Here is a 14,753-nt window from a genome sequence, read left to right on the forward strand (position 1 = left end):
AGCGGGCGTCCTCCTTCATCCGCCTCATGCCGTGAGCCAAGGGAGTCAGAACGAGAAGCGAAGATGGACAACAATCAGAAACAGAGTCTGCGACAAAAAGTGGCGAAGCAATTCTCTGGAAGCACTCGATATCTCTCAAACATCAGATCCATCATCTTTAGGGATAGAGAACTGGTCGAGATTGCGTTGAAGCCGCTATCAATTCAGAGGTCGCGCGGCAGCCATGGATTCATCCCACGACAGACGATGTTCTCGCGCTTCTTGCAGCTTCCGCCGGAGCTGCAGTTTAAAATCTTGGGATACCTCGACTTTGGCGAGATTCAGCAGCTGCGCCAGACGTGCCGTCTATTTCGGAAGAACATCAACAGGGAGGTGATGATGTACCTGTTTCCTCGTCTCAATGAATGGATGCTGAGGACATGCTACATTTGCCTGAGATATAGGGAGTCAAATGAAATCGTGATGGGGAGCGCGTTGCATTTGGAATACCCGTTCACCAGTAAGTGCTTCGACTGCATAGCGAGACGGTCGTACTTCATGGTCGGAAAACCGTACACTCTGGCGAATTCGGAGGCCATCTATGTGTGTCGCTGGTGCGGGATTCCAGTGACGGTGGAGACGGGATGGAACCAGCCAGAGTATCATGTCCCTTGCTATGAAAAGTTTAAGAGGGTTATAGTCCTTCATTATACGATTGGGATGGCGCAGTGGATGGTAGTGCTTGCCGGTTCGGTGCTGTGTTGGCATTGTTTCAAAAACCAGCTGATGGTGATCATCCCTGTCGTGGTGAGTGTGAGCCCCTGTTTCTTTTTGCTTGCTAATATTGCGGCCCTATGTAGCATGTGTGGCGAGCTAACAAGATGTTTTAACAGTTTGCCTTCATCATGGGCTTCTGGGCGACTTTATTGAACTCTATCAGAGGACATGCCATGAGAACGTACCACTGGTCAATGCTTGTGGAGCTGTTTATTCTGGCTGTCTGGATACCACCAATGTATGAGGTTGTCAACAAGGCGATCGTCAATAGATCGACCAGCGATCTTCATGTGTCTCGGTCGGCGACATACTGGACTTTGGTCCTTATCGCGCTGAACATGTAAGTAGATACCTCCTGAACCAACGTTGCCGTGCTTCTTGGGGCATTATACGCTCATATTTAGTGAACTGACTTGTTGCTTCAGGATGTTTCGACTTTTGAACGCGATTGGGAATCTAATATTGTTCTGCGAGTGGAAGATGTGGCTGCGGTCGAGACCTGGAATAAGTTGGTTGAGGCGCATGGCCGGAAAGGTGATGATGATGCTGGTGATTTGTGCCGATCCCCAGAGCCTACAGCAAGAGTACCCAGGGAGATGGTGGTTTAAGCGGCGGCCCCATTTCATGGTATAGGTAATGACTGGTCTCTCTTGTGGAATTCTTGGGGTAAGGGGTGATCGATGGGAATGAGAATTTGGCGTTTTGGCGACTGGTGTGCAGCAGGAGTTTTACGGCATATACAGAGTGTGGGACAAAAGGGTTAGAGCAATGCAAATCTGGGGGAAACTCTCATGCACGAGCGGCGAATAGAGGAACCGATTGAAACGGACATACGGGAATAAGAGAAAGCAGAGTCCTAGAAAGATGAAGCCACAGTCACAGAGCCAATGCACAAAGACGAGAGAAGATCTAGTCACGGCTTTTCTTGAGTGCGATTGGCCGAGTCGCTTGAGTCGGCTTTTGGTCTATTGGCGAATAGAGCAGAATCCGCGGATTCAAGGACGAATTGGACGGACGACGGAGGATGTGGGCGTTTTTTCTGGCTTGCATGGCCATCGTACGAGCGGCGCTTTAGCTTGGATCGGATCCAAGTCGAGGGAGGACGGATGCCTGTCACTGTGGGGTAGAGCAAAGGCAAGGGATGGAGAAGTTGTCCAGACTGTGTTGACCGAATTACGTTATGAGGAGACAGAGAGATTCAATGACTACTAGTCTGGAATATTGATTCATTGTTTAGAAGCAATTGCAATAGTCATTGTAGAACATAACTGAATAAAGACTTCAAGTACAGCTTTCCAGTTCCAACCAAGCATGTGCAAGTCCAATTAAGAACAAGGGCCGCACCAGTTAAGCTCTCGGGCGAACGGAAAACAGTGGGTAAGTGGATTTTGCGGAGAAGGCAAAGGGGGACAAGTGGAGAGATTCAACCAAAGAGGGCAAGCCGGGAAATCTGGGGTAAAACAAAGAAAGAAGCACGAGGAGTAAGAGGAGGGAAAGATTGCTGGGTTGGGGAAATGACGGGGAATGACGAGAGAGCAACTTGTGACTTTGTGTGTGGAGGAGCGGGAATGGAGTTGTCCGCAAGTGCGAGATTGATTGACCGGGTTGAAGCTTTAGACAAGCTAGATTTTGTGGGGGTTACGGGGAGATGACCTGATAGTCTGGGGGGGCTTGATTTACGTACGGGGAAGAGGAGTCATTGTGTTAGGACACTAATAGATCTGGGGTAAGGAAGATGCGTTGTTGATATCGGGCAGCCGGGAGAGAGAGGCCCTGGTTCCGACTATTTTGGGGGCTGGGGGGCTGGTTGGTTGGGTAATCGGAACCTAGGAAGTTTTGGGGGCTTACTTTGCAGCAGCAGCTGGGGAAAGGATTCGAAGCTACGAGGATGTTGCTTGCTTGCTTCCGGTCTCGTAAGTTTTCGTGCATGCGTGCGTGGCGTATTCTCTCTTTTGATGCTGGTTCCGGGACAAAGGAGGCGAGGATCGGAGAGTATTTGTTTTTTTGATAAGGGGGCTTACCGTACATATATCTTGGGGGGAATGGCATTCGAGACGGGGTTTAAATCCAGGGTTGTTTGCTCTTCTCTTTTTCTCTAGATTACAATTGAAAGGGTTCTTGCTTTCTATCTCTTCTCTTTTCAATAGACCTTTTGTCTTTGTTATACCGAGGAAAACAGAAACGTTATCGACAATGGCAGAGGAAAAGGGTCATGGCGTCGACTCTGACTCGGAGCGGGCCGAGGCGTTGAATAGGTTTCGCTCGGCGGCGAGCATCAGCATGACACCCGAGTTGTTCGAGAAGCTGTACCTGGCGCCGCAGAGTAAGGTCAAGGGCCATCTCAGAGATACATTTGGAAACCCAACACCAATGTAAGATGCTTGATACTCTTTGTCTATCTTTGTTACTGTCGTGGATGATGTGATTATATGAGACTGACTTATTGTGTCAATTGGATAGTGCTCTTGTGGGCTTTCTCATGGCTCTTACACCATTATCATGTGCTCTTATGGGCTGGCGAGGAGCAAGCGGTGGCGGCGCAGCAACAATGTACGTGTTTACAATACTCTATCCTCCCCTTATCCTAAACATTACAAGAAGACGTTCGCTGACTTGTATCGTGTCCATCTTTTAGCCCGGTATACTTCTTCCAAGCCGGCATCCTCATGACGGTTGGCGGTCTCCTCGAATGGATCCTCGGCAACAGCTTCCCTGCCGTCGTCTTCACCTCGTTTGGCACATTTTGGTTATCTTACGGAGGTGTTTTGAACCCGTCGTTTGCTGCGTTTTCTTCGTACGCAAAGGCGGGCGAAGATGGTACCGAGGGGCTTCAGACAACTGGTTTCAATGCCAGCCTGGGTAAGCCATCCTATGTATACACTCATATGTACTATGACTTGTTGTGCTAATCATGGTGTTGTAGGCTTTTGGTTCCTCTTCATGGGACTACTTAGTCTTGTCTTTCTTATTTGTTCACTGCGTACCAATGTCGCCTTCTTCATCATCTTCCTGACACTGGTTATTGCTTTTGGGCTGTTGACTGGAGCGTATTGGGCAATGGCAGAGGATTTCGTGGGCAATGCTCACTATGCAAACAAGTTGCTTGTGGTAAGTACATCCTTTTAATGAGAGCAACTCTCTCTATACAACAGAGCCGTGTAAACTAACCTGCTTTCTAGGGAGCTGGCGCCTCAGCTTTTGTAACGTGTCTGGCGGGATGGTACATTCTGTTGGCCATTTCGCTTGCGATAGTCGACTTTCCGATTCAGATTCCAGTGGGTGATTTGAGCAATGTGGTCAAGGGCAAATCCATTAGGGAGCACTGAGCTACATTTAGTTGGTTTCATACCTAAAAGTCTTTAACCTTGTTACTCTGTCCATTTTATGAATCAGATCGTTGATATCTGTTTGAATATGAAGATTATTTCCATCTCTGAAACAATAATATGTTTTACTAAAGGGTAAGCCCAGATTGCAAGTAATTTCTTTCATACTGGCGTGAAAGCGATCCAATAGAAGTATAGATGTGAGCCAGATATCGTCAGATAATATTACGTGCCATATCCATACCGCTCACAACATTATGTACTGTGTTTCTAGCACTAAAAAGGATGACTATATGAATACATCATGTTAACACTGATAATATAGTTTGCTATATCTTCCGCTTCATTAACAGTATCAGTGATGACCAACATCAATACGTTCAACTGCAACCGAGCCCATAGGTTCTGAACCCTTACGGAACATATATGTGGTTTTCTCATGCTCATGAGGCAGAGTATCCTGCTGGATGATATGATTCCATGTTCGTCTACCATTTTGTTGGTATTAGTTTTCTTTTTGACCATGCATAAATTATACACAACATGTATAATATCTCCCCAATTAAATACTGTATGTGCAACTACTCAGCCAATCAAGACTTGTTCTTTCATTTACTGTTTTCCATCACTAGTCTTGTTAGTCTTATTCGCTTATGCCATTCAGCTTTCACCGTGTTCCCTAGGAAACGAATCCCTTGTCGTGGCTGCAATACTGTTCCACCCTCGGCTTTCATCTTTCAATCTACCAATCCATTGATCATGCTTGTCAAGACGAGGCTCTGACGAACACTTTGAAATTCACAATAAAGAGCAGCCGCTATTCACACATGGCATTACCCTAAAATATTCACATTCATATGCTAGCATACAACTTACCCCGATCCATCCCTCTTCACCTCCACATCCTCTCACCGCTCCCTTGTTCATGATAGTGCCTACGCACAGACATGAGAACATCACTTGGAAGTGAATTCTATTCCACTCTCCATTCCGCCCCTTCCCACTTACCGTAGCATGAATAGCACAGCATCGGCTCTTTCTTGCGCTGCAGCTAATCCAAATTACGCTCACCTTGTTGTCTCCTTTCCCCTTTGAGCAAGCTGAATCGAACTCCTCGCATCACATCTGACAGCCACCCCCTCGGTTCGGTGCTCATAGAGCGAACTAATCAGATCCTTTCACTCTAAAAGAAAACGAATCAAACCATTCATCGTCGTAATTAAACTAGACCCCAACGCTCGCCTTGTCTTGGCTGCCTATATCCCCAGACTAAGCCGAACCATTCCTACATTCGCGTATGTAATAGAAAGCCCAGGACGCAATTCCACGTCCCGACACCGCTCTATTAGATGAAAGCAAAAACTACCCCAAAAAAGAAAAGAGAACATTAGTTTTCAGCAAGCGCGTTAACACAACAGTAAATCAGCGGGTACTGATTGGCCACAATACAACCCGTCTTAACAGAGCCTGCATAATGCAATCAATATTATTCCTGGCTTAGTGCCCATGTAAATTTTGTAACAGGGACGATGCTAGCAGCAAACAATCTTGGCCTCCCAATCACCATCTCAGAGCAACCGGTATGTTGACTCCATCAGCCGCACAAGCACTAGCAAAATCAGACGTGTCATTCTCGGACTGGGCTCCGACGAGCAAATCACAAGGCAGAATTGCATACCCCTGCTAAATAGACGAGAGCTGAGACAGATATGAACATGATCAATGAAAGAAAGGAAAAAGAAAAGTGCATGACATATTTCCGCGTTACAGGGTATAACTGAGCTATTGACTATGATTTTCCTTCTTTTCTCCTTTTTATTGGGAAACTATCACATGCCGCTCGGCGAAATAGACACGGAATAGATGAAACAAGGAATACGACTACGTCAAAACGGTTCCAATGATAGCTCTACTCATACACTTCACCACTCAGAAACCCGCGCCGTATTCGTTCTAACGTCGCCCCAATTCTAACCCGTAACCTATCAAAATTAAGAAAACTCACCGAATCAAAAATAAAGAAAAAGAAAAAGAAAACGGCGATTATTCCTCATCGGCCGCAAACCCATTCCATACCGCCACATTCTCGGAGAAAACGCTGTTTCAGCCGCACATACCGCCACATTCTCGGAGAAAACGCTGTTTCAGCCGCAGACTCACTCCTACTAACTCCGCCCCCCTCCTCTCCCGGATCCCCCCTCCGAAAAAACGCGCCAATCTCATTTGCTCGATCCCAAGAGCATGCATGAGAAACACCCATCGTGCATGCTTTTTTGCCGCCCAATGAGCTGAACAAGAATAACTACTACGTCAGGTGTTCCAACCAATCATGCAGATGCGCACATTCCAAAGCGTTGTACAACGGAGTAAGTCGTAGTTTGTCGGATAGATGCCCACACACCGGCTTCTTTTCCCCGGATACTTCACTTCATACGACAATCAGGTTAGAGATTGAGCTCTTTTCGAGTGGCGGTGTGTGATAATGCAGAGATGAGCGTCAGAGGGCTTCGTACCCGTCATGTAGACAACAGCGGCGTCATGAAGATGCATGTCTCAGCTTTTGCTAGATACGCGCCTCAACACTGTAACAAGAACAACAACAAACCATGTATCACGAGCTCTTACTAGTCAAAATTAATTGACTGTATAGAATTATCGAGATTCGGTGTTATACAATGCTAGATACATAATATCTCCACACGTCGTTACGGAACGCCCTCGCAGTAGTGGCGCTCAATCCATCTACTGCTTGCCAACAACACGCTTCATTACAAGTTGTATCATGCCACTCCAAGTCTACTCAACTGACGTGATTCGGCTTCGCATGGATAATCTTAAATGTGCCGCCCCAATAAAAGCATGGACGGTGAGGTGACTCTTTCCGTATTCGCTCAAACTCCTCATATGTCGAGACATGGCGTCGCCGTAGCTCAGCGGCTACATCTTCATATTCTGGTGTTTGGATAGTTGGTGGCACTTCCAATGTTTGCGGTAACGCGGCATAGAGCCAGGTTTGTTGGAAGATGAAGCATCCTACCGGAGCGCCCGCCCTCGTGTGATGAATAGTAGTGGGCCCAAGTCCCTCGTATACTCCATACTCGAGTACCAAGCAGCGGTATTTCTGGATAACAGGACTTCGTGACCAGGTATTGCCAGCCCAAACTGCTACCAGTCGCTTCTTCGTGGATTCTCTATATCGAATCCATTTTTCCTTACTGAGGTCTCTGGGCGGATAGCCAGGGGGGGCTCCCGGGCTATAATTTGCTGCTACGTCATGCCCAATTTCTTCAACTTGGAATACACGGTTATTCCTCAAGGGGGCCTTGGGGATAATATAGGTCCAAACTGGGATGTAGTACGAGCGCGGCTCCTTTGGCGGCGGCGACTGCTCCGCCGATTCATTAAAGAAGCTGAATGGTGTCTCACCACTAGTCATGAGCTCCTCAGCATCCAATTCGAGAGGTGAGCTCATTTCCATTGGCTTATTCTCCATTGACTCCATTTCCAGTGTCAGGTACCGAAGGCCGCTCACAAACCGCACAGACCGCCCTGGTCTTGATGCCTCCGCCTTGTTCATGATGGATAACGCCTGCTCTTGCAAGCCCAAGAGCCGAAGGAAGAAGGTCAACTTGTGTACGAGAGGGCCAAAGGATTGGCGGGGAACGCAAGTCAACGTCAAGGATTGTAGCCGGGGATTCATGTCCGGGAGAAAGGCTAGCGAGTATGCCCAGTCAAGGCCGGGGAAGATGTGCTTCTCAGCAAAATATTTTCGGTCAATATCACCAAGACCAGGAATGCTGACCGTAGGTATATTTGTGACAAACGAGTGATGTATCCTGAGGGATCGAAGATTGGAGCACCAAACAGGGCGAAATAAATGTGACAGACCCGAGAATCCGTACATTCTGATTGACTCATGGATGCCAAGCTTACCAGTATAAGTGGGATGTAAATCTCTACCCGATTCTTCATCGACACGAAAATGGCCGCTAGGTGGAAATAAGCACATTGAATCGCAATCAAAGTGTTCTATCTGTCCGTTGGAGCGGCGCAGCAGCGATTCAATTCCCGCCGCCGAAAATTGGTTGCCCGACAAGTGCAGATGTGTGAGGCCGATGGAGCCGGGCAAGTGGTCCGTGGCAGCAATGCCATCATTCCGAGACAGGAGACGTAAAACACCGTCGAGCGTGTCTTGGCGTACTGGTACAGAGCCGTCGGAGCGGACAGCAGGCAACTCTTGACTATTAGCCAAGGCTGTAAATGCGGGAGCATCGACCAGATATCTGGCACCAGGAAGAAAAACGTCGCTGCTGCCATGTACTTCCAGAATAGAGGTATGGCGGTCGAATTCTGTCCAACGCTCGACCAAGCCCTCGGTTGATGCATGCTGCGGTGTCCGCAGTCGACGGGTGAAGTTGAGTTGGCTGAGGAATCGTGCTGCAGAGAGGTCGGATAGTTGGTTGTCACTCACGTCTAGACTCCACAAGCGACCGTCGAAAACGTTGAGATAAAGTGGCTTATCGCTACGGAGTCCACAACGGCGAAGCTTGAGAATGCGTAATTTGGGTAGCTGTAGCTCAATTAGGCGGTCATGCCTGGGCCATGAAGAGCCAGACACCTCCAAGTATAGCAACTCTGGCAGGGTTTCAGGTGATTGGAGAACTTTAAGAACTCCATGGTTAACATTATCAAGACTTAGCACCCGTAATGCGCGACCCAATGGCACGGTCTGTTGGGGGCTGCGGCCAAGGAAGCGGATGTCAAGGCTTTCTTGGTCATCCAAGACAAGAGCCGTGACGTTTGGAAGCAGCTGGAGAGCCAGCGTAAAGGCGTTTGCAGTAAGCTCTGAGTACATGGCGAACTCGCGCGGCCCAGCGGCGCCTCTTACATCCAGCACCTGAATTAGGAGCCGTGTCTTGGGCGTCAGCTGGAGTAGCGTCCGGGACATGAAATTAGCCCACCATTGTCTGGTATCTGCCGAAATACGGATGAGTGCCGCCCAGGTGCTGATGCCGTCAGGGAAGACTCACCACCGTCCGTGCTCCATCCCAAACGCTTAGACGCCGCACAAGGGTCTCTCCAGAGCTGAGGCGCGAAGACGGACCAGAAACGGCGGCTGACTCTACAAAGGGATGGATAATCCGTGAATGCTATGTATGGGGCGGCTAGCTGCAGCCAGTCGGGTCGAGTGGTGGCTTGCTGATACGTTGGCAAAACATCCATGCTGCATATTTCGGAGAGCAACCGGAGAATCGAGAGGTGTAGTCGAGACGGGAGTGAGTTGTAAGTACCCTGTTAATGAGGGATACATACAAAGGATAGCGGTAGAGAGGCGGATTCCGGTACGCAAATACGGTGGAAAGCTGATGCCTGGTAGTTTGGACTGGTATTGAATGGAATGGGACTAGCAGTTGGAAGCGAGAATATTGGCGCAAGGAAGAGGATCTTGAGGCGGATGATGGAGGTTTGATTGAGCCGAGCACGGGATTCAAGCCGGTGTGGCTGTGTGGTGACTTGGCAGACAGGTATCCGCAGCGCAAGAAGACGCACGGAAGGTACTTGCTGTGCTTTGCATCAAGTTACCAAATTATTGTATCTTATTAAACAGCAAAGAAGGAGCGGCCATGCAAAGGCAGATACCTTACAGTACATGGCGAAGTGAGGCAAAGGGAGCAAGTCATAAGTACCATCTTGGCATCAGAGCATGGACGCATCATCACTCACCAAAGCATGTGGAGTCGGAAAGCGCTACGGCTAGGGCGCACTTGCCATCAAATCAATGCATCTCATCTCATGGGCTCCCAGCTGCAGCAGGAGCGGTGGAGCTCTGGCATCGTGCCAAGTAGCTCAATGGAGCCGAAAGGTATCGCCCCTCATGTTGGTGACGGAGCTGGTACTCTGCACTGCTAGCAGGGTACCACTGCTACGACTAAGCCTGTTTATGTACTGTACAGCAGTAATACAGGCACGGGATTGGTTGAGAGCCCAGTTCAGCAGATGCAACGACAGATGCGACTCCAGTGAGAAAAGAAGACCATTGAGACGATTAAATTGGCTTCCATCTAATGCAATATAGCTGATACAGGCACCTACTATATTGATGCAGTCAGCAGCTGACCAAGTGCAATGCGTTGGCTTGGGCCTTGTACGAGTTGGTACTTTGTCTACCCGTAAAGTAGACCACGTTGTGGCTGTAATGGTCCTATATACATATGCCATCCATTGGATGCTTTCAATGCCATGCTGTGCTGTGCCTCTGACAAGCATAAGGTACATGTAAGGTATCAGCAACGTCACTGTACCTTCCATGCTTCTGTGCCTGAGGTAGCAGTAGCACCTGACTCTCCCAGCAAGTATCGGGTACCGCCTTCAAGTTGATCGCACGTCCACCTGCATCTTAACACCTTCTTCGAGTATACCTAGCTGCATCATACAATTAACCGCCTTGCTGCATGTACCTCGTCCGTCTCATGCAAGTGTCCTCGCCCGCAGCTCGGTCAGCGCACCTCAATGCAACTTGTCCCCTGTACCGCAGCTGTGGCTTACTCCATAGCGTGCTCCATGGCGGCTAGATCGCTATCCACCGTGCGCCACAGCGGTCCCTGCCCCTGTCCCTGTCCCTGGCGCCTCCATTAGACCAAGCCAGAAAACCTCCATCCGTCTTCTCTCTCCAGATACTTGCATGCCGCACTTTGAACATCAACCACGCCACACGAGCCGCACAAGCTGCATTCATCTCATACCGAGATTGGACATGTATGGACAGCTAACGTGCACATGATGCAAGTGGTCGGGCTAACCAGCTGATACGGTGACTTTGATAGGCCGCTTTGCAGCTGAAGCGGGATCAAGGTGTCGTGGCAGCCCCGAGCTATGTACTGCAATATACGAGTATTCATCATGGACCGCCAACGGGCAACTGAAACAGCAGTCAGCCTCACTTCACTCTCTCACCGCCAGAGCCTTGGGGCCAGTTGTCACGGCCTTGGTTTTGGGCCTATCACTACGTGCCTTGGACCCCCTCTGTGCTGTGACAGCTGTCCGACTCTATCCGGTGACCACATAAGACGAGTACACTAGAGGACAGCAAATGACAACACAGATGGACAACTACAACTCAACTGCAGTTGTGTACTATTACCGTACTTACGACAGAGTGACTTGTTGCTACGGCCCCAGCTCACGGCTTGGGTACGGACGCCTCCGAATGTGCGTCACGCGGGCCGCCGGCAAGCAAGCCCGTGCCCACGGGCTCAGTCACCACCAACTTTGCGTGTCCATGCACACAGGTTGGGCCAAGCCTTGAACCAAAGTCCATCCGCTTGGCGGCACGGAACGTGTCCCGGCTTTCCCATCGGAGAGCTAACGCCGCTAAGACGGCCAGGTCATACCTCTCGGACGCTTCAAGCCGCTTCCGAACTGACCGGTCAGGCGAAACTTGACTGGGCAACACCATCAGGACTGACGGTGACGGACGGGTGACGAGTGACGATGGCAAAATGTGATAGATTGCCGCAGCCAAGCCAAGTGGTCATCGGCTGCGGCTGACCAGGAAGAAAAGGAGATTAAGGAACCGAGTCCATGTCAAGGCCCCCTCCCCTGACAGCTGCGGACCAACATGTCAAGCGCTTGTACAAGCCAATATCCCATGCAACAAACCCAGCAAAACGCACAGTCCGTCCCGACAGTCTGGCTGAGGAGCATCCCGCTGCCTTGCTCTCCCGCTCATGGCACTGATGAACGAGATGAGCGCACGGCAATGACACTTGGGACGAGATTTGTGCTCGTCAGACACTCATCCCTCCCGCCACATCCCGTTGGCTGAAACACTTTAATACAGACGTGTACTCGTATGCACGTACATCGACGGATGCATTAGCACACGCACAGCATTCTAGACATGAAGAAACCATGTCTGTGTCTGTGTTTGAGACTGTGTTAGATGTGCATAATAGCGTGCGCTTAAGCAGCGAGATATCGAAATCCCCAGCCCTCGTTTTTTGGGGGAGGGGATCTGCTTCATGTTTTGCTCATAAGACAAGTCGACCGTTGCGTATTTCTTTTATATTAATCGGCGCTGGCAAACTGAAACCAGAAAAAGGGCTGCTTCTGCAAGATTAATGCACTGGTGATCCTCTTTTTTTCACGCGCCATTTTATTTTTCTGGCCCCCCCTGGTCGTCTAATGCCCGTGCTAAGGCAAGTCTAGAGTATCTACGTGGGTGTATCTCAGCCAATATCCTCATTTCCCTCCCTGTATTGGCCTGGTTTTTTTGAGTTTCGGCGCTGGCATAGCAGATACAAGCGTCATCGTAGCCTTACCGGCTGCAGGACTAAGAGTTGGGAGACCCGTTACTATCTCTTTTTCTTTGCTTTCGGTTAATGGTGAAAGCGATTACGATGCGTGGAGTCATGGAGGGGACGAACCTTGGCACAAAGCCGGCCGAGATGCATCACCAACATGTTATCCTTAGCCCATCCCAAGCTCTCGTTTCATATCAGATGGGGATAAAATTAGACACAACCAAAGCCCAACTTTCACAGACCTAACTTTAACACTCAACGGTTTTTCACTCTAAGAGAGAGAGAAAGGTTAGAGAGAGTTTTAAAACAGAAAAACGTGTGTTGGGTCTCTCCATCTCTCCCCTCCTCTCATCTAAACCATCTCCAAAACGAGTCCCAGCACAAAATGACCAACCGCCCTACTTCCCCTCCTCAACATATTCCCAAGGAACCCAAGACACTCTTCGCCCAAAATGCATGTGTACCTTGATTAGCACAGCTGTTTAGGTTGCCAACACATTGCCACTGCTCTCATTCGCTTGCCACTTTACACGCCCCCTCCTCCCCTTCCATCCATCCCTCCCTGGGCCGACAGACACGCCCCCAATTTTTTTTGTGTATGTGTAACCCTTGGAAATGGCATTGCCTAGTTGGGTAGATCTTAGACCAGGGCCAGAGAAAGAGCATAAACTACACTCTGGCTGTTCCCGAGAGAGAGCCAGCAAGGGATCAAGGATCTGCGCTTAGCTCGAAGCCTCTTTTTTTTTTTCCTTTGCCGTCTGCCGTGAACTTTGCTTTGTTCGGACGCTCAAGTCTATGAGCAATACATTTGTAAAAAGCGAGAGTGATGGGCCACCCGTTCCCCAGCCGCAGAGTCCAGATCCCCCATCGTCCATTCCAAACAGGACCCCCGTTAGCATTTTCCCAAGACAAAAAATGAATGATGTGCCCCAATTCTGCAGAGTTCCTGTAAGTCCCAGACAACATCGGACCCTCCAGACCGACCCGGCACACATACCACCCCACAAACGCCGAGAGCCGTGGGATGGATTTTCGTGTTCCACCCGCGCGGCCTTCCTCCTATCAGCCCGCGTCGAGTGTGTCTCTTCTCCTCTTGTTTTTTTTTTTGTCTGTGTCTCTTTCCCGCCCCCCTCCCCTTTTGAGAGAGAGCTCGTTCGGTGATTCAGGCGGCTATTCCTTTTTCCTTTGGAGGCTGGGGAATTTTTTTTGCCGCCACACGCCCCCCCTCCTCGACATGGATGGACCAGACCCTGCTCGCCGTTTCGGAAGGTAGAGTTACCGATATGTTGGTGGTGGATCATTGGGTTCGACGTGCTCCAGGCAGCCTCATATCAGAAGATACCGGCCAATGGCGGCTTGCCATTCGTAGACTTGCATGATGCAGCAGTTTAATATACGTGATTGCCAACACTCACGAGAATGCCTGAAGCGGTGAACGAGAGAGACAGAGACAGAAGGAACACTGGGAGAGAGTGTGGTCAAACACTGGGAGAGGAACAATTGTAAAGCCAAAAAAAAAATCTTCATCACAATTAAACTATATTATACATTGTCAAGTGTGTATGCTAATATACACACTTGATTTGGGGTGTCTTTAGGACATCTTGACAGTCCATGTAGGGCCATACCGTCTCGTATATCTTTTGGTATCAGTAAAACGTCAACACATTTCTCCCAACCACAATAAAGCTGAAAGACCCGGCCGCCAAGCCATGCGGCCCAGCTGAACAGGTGGGAAGAAAAAAAAGTAATGATGATGAAATAGTTGGGGGCCAGCGCGGCAACTGCCGCAGGGATACCTCGGGCAGCCGTCAACAAGGCAAAAAAGAGAGAAAGAAATGATGAAAGGACAAAAACCGACATGAAAAAGGAAATAAAACCAAGCATAAACCATGTATGTATGTAGTATCCATCCACTCCCACCTTGGATATCAAGAGATGTAAAGATCCACAGAAAGAGGCGCCGGTGTCCTTCCCCCTTCCCCCCATATCCTCCACTCCCACCTTTGGTCCAAATAAGAATAAGGAAATTAATGGAATGTTTCTTCCAGTAGATGCTTTGTGTTTAACGATGTTGCTTTTGGGTTTTGTTTTGTTTTGTTTTTTTTGTGATGCTGACCACCAGTGTGTGTGTGTGTGTGTGTGTGTGTGTGTGTGTGTGTGTGTGTGTGTGTGGCGGTATTCGGTGTAAATGGATAGACAAAGAAGAGGCCTTCTACTTGGGCAGCAGCCGTCAAGCAGGATGTTGTGATTAGAACGAACCAATAGTAAACTCGGTTCAGCGGGCAAGGATTATTTCGTCCCCTGCATGTATGCAAAAAAAGACAAGAAAAAGGAGTTTTTGTTGCTGCTACCCGATGCCGTGTTG

The 14,753-nt window shown here is 49.1% G+C and overlaps 4 protein-coding genes across 4 annotated transcripts; 2 read left to right on the plus strand and 2 right to left on the minus strand.

Moving 5' to 3' along the window:
- Positions 1-63: 63 nt before the first annotated feature.
- M431DRAFT_9277 (hypothetical protein) lies at positions 64-1,100 on the plus strand (the record flags this gene model as incomplete). The annotated part of the gene is made up of 2 exons (XM_024924401.1): positions 64-786; positions 873-1,100. 2 exons carry the CDS (start codon positions 64-66, stop codon positions 1,098-1,100), a joined length of 951 nt encoding a protein of 316 aa, XP_024770280.1.
- A 1,849-nt stretch (positions 1,101-2,949) lies between these two features.
- M431DRAFT_485966 (hypothetical protein) lies at positions 2,950-4,082 on the plus strand (the record flags this gene model as incomplete). Its single annotated transcript, XM_024916346.1, has 5 exons — positions 2,950-3,128; positions 3,217-3,306; positions 3,392-3,615; positions 3,680-3,864; positions 3,936-4,082. 5 exons carry the CDS (start codon positions 2,950-2,952, stop codon positions 4,080-4,082), a joined length of 825 nt encoding a protein of 274 aa, XP_024770281.1.
- Positions 4,083-6,882: 2,800 nt separating this feature from the next.
- M431DRAFT_485967 (hypothetical protein) lies at positions 6,883-9,734 on the minus strand (the record flags this gene model as incomplete). Its single annotated transcript, XM_024916347.1, has 4 exons — positions 6,883-9,056; positions 9,113-9,374; positions 9,396-9,644; positions 9,723-9,734. The coding sequence occupies 4 exons, from the start codon at positions 9,732-9,734 to the stop codon at positions 6,883-6,885; spliced, it is 2,697 nt and encodes an 898-aa protein (XP_024770282.1).
- A 3,802-nt stretch (positions 9,735-13,536) lies between these two features.
- On the minus strand, positions 13,537-14,577 carry M431DRAFT_512202 (hypothetical protein). Its single transcript, XM_024919798.1, has one exon. It carries the CDS (start codon positions 14,246-14,248, stop codon positions 13,928-13,930), a length of 321 nt encoding a protein of 106 aa, XP_024770283.1. The 5' UTR covers positions 14,249-14,577; the 3' UTR covers positions 13,537-13,927.
- Positions 14,578-14,753: the final 176 nt, after the last annotated feature.

Source organism: Trichoderma harzianum (assembly GCF_003025095.1).
Source record: "Trichoderma harzianum CBS 226.95 unplaced genomic scaffold M431scaffold_14, whole genome shotgun sequence".
Taxonomy (NCBI): domain Eukaryota; kingdom Fungi; phylum Ascomycota; class Sordariomycetes; order Hypocreales; family Hypocreaceae; genus Trichoderma; species Trichoderma harzianum.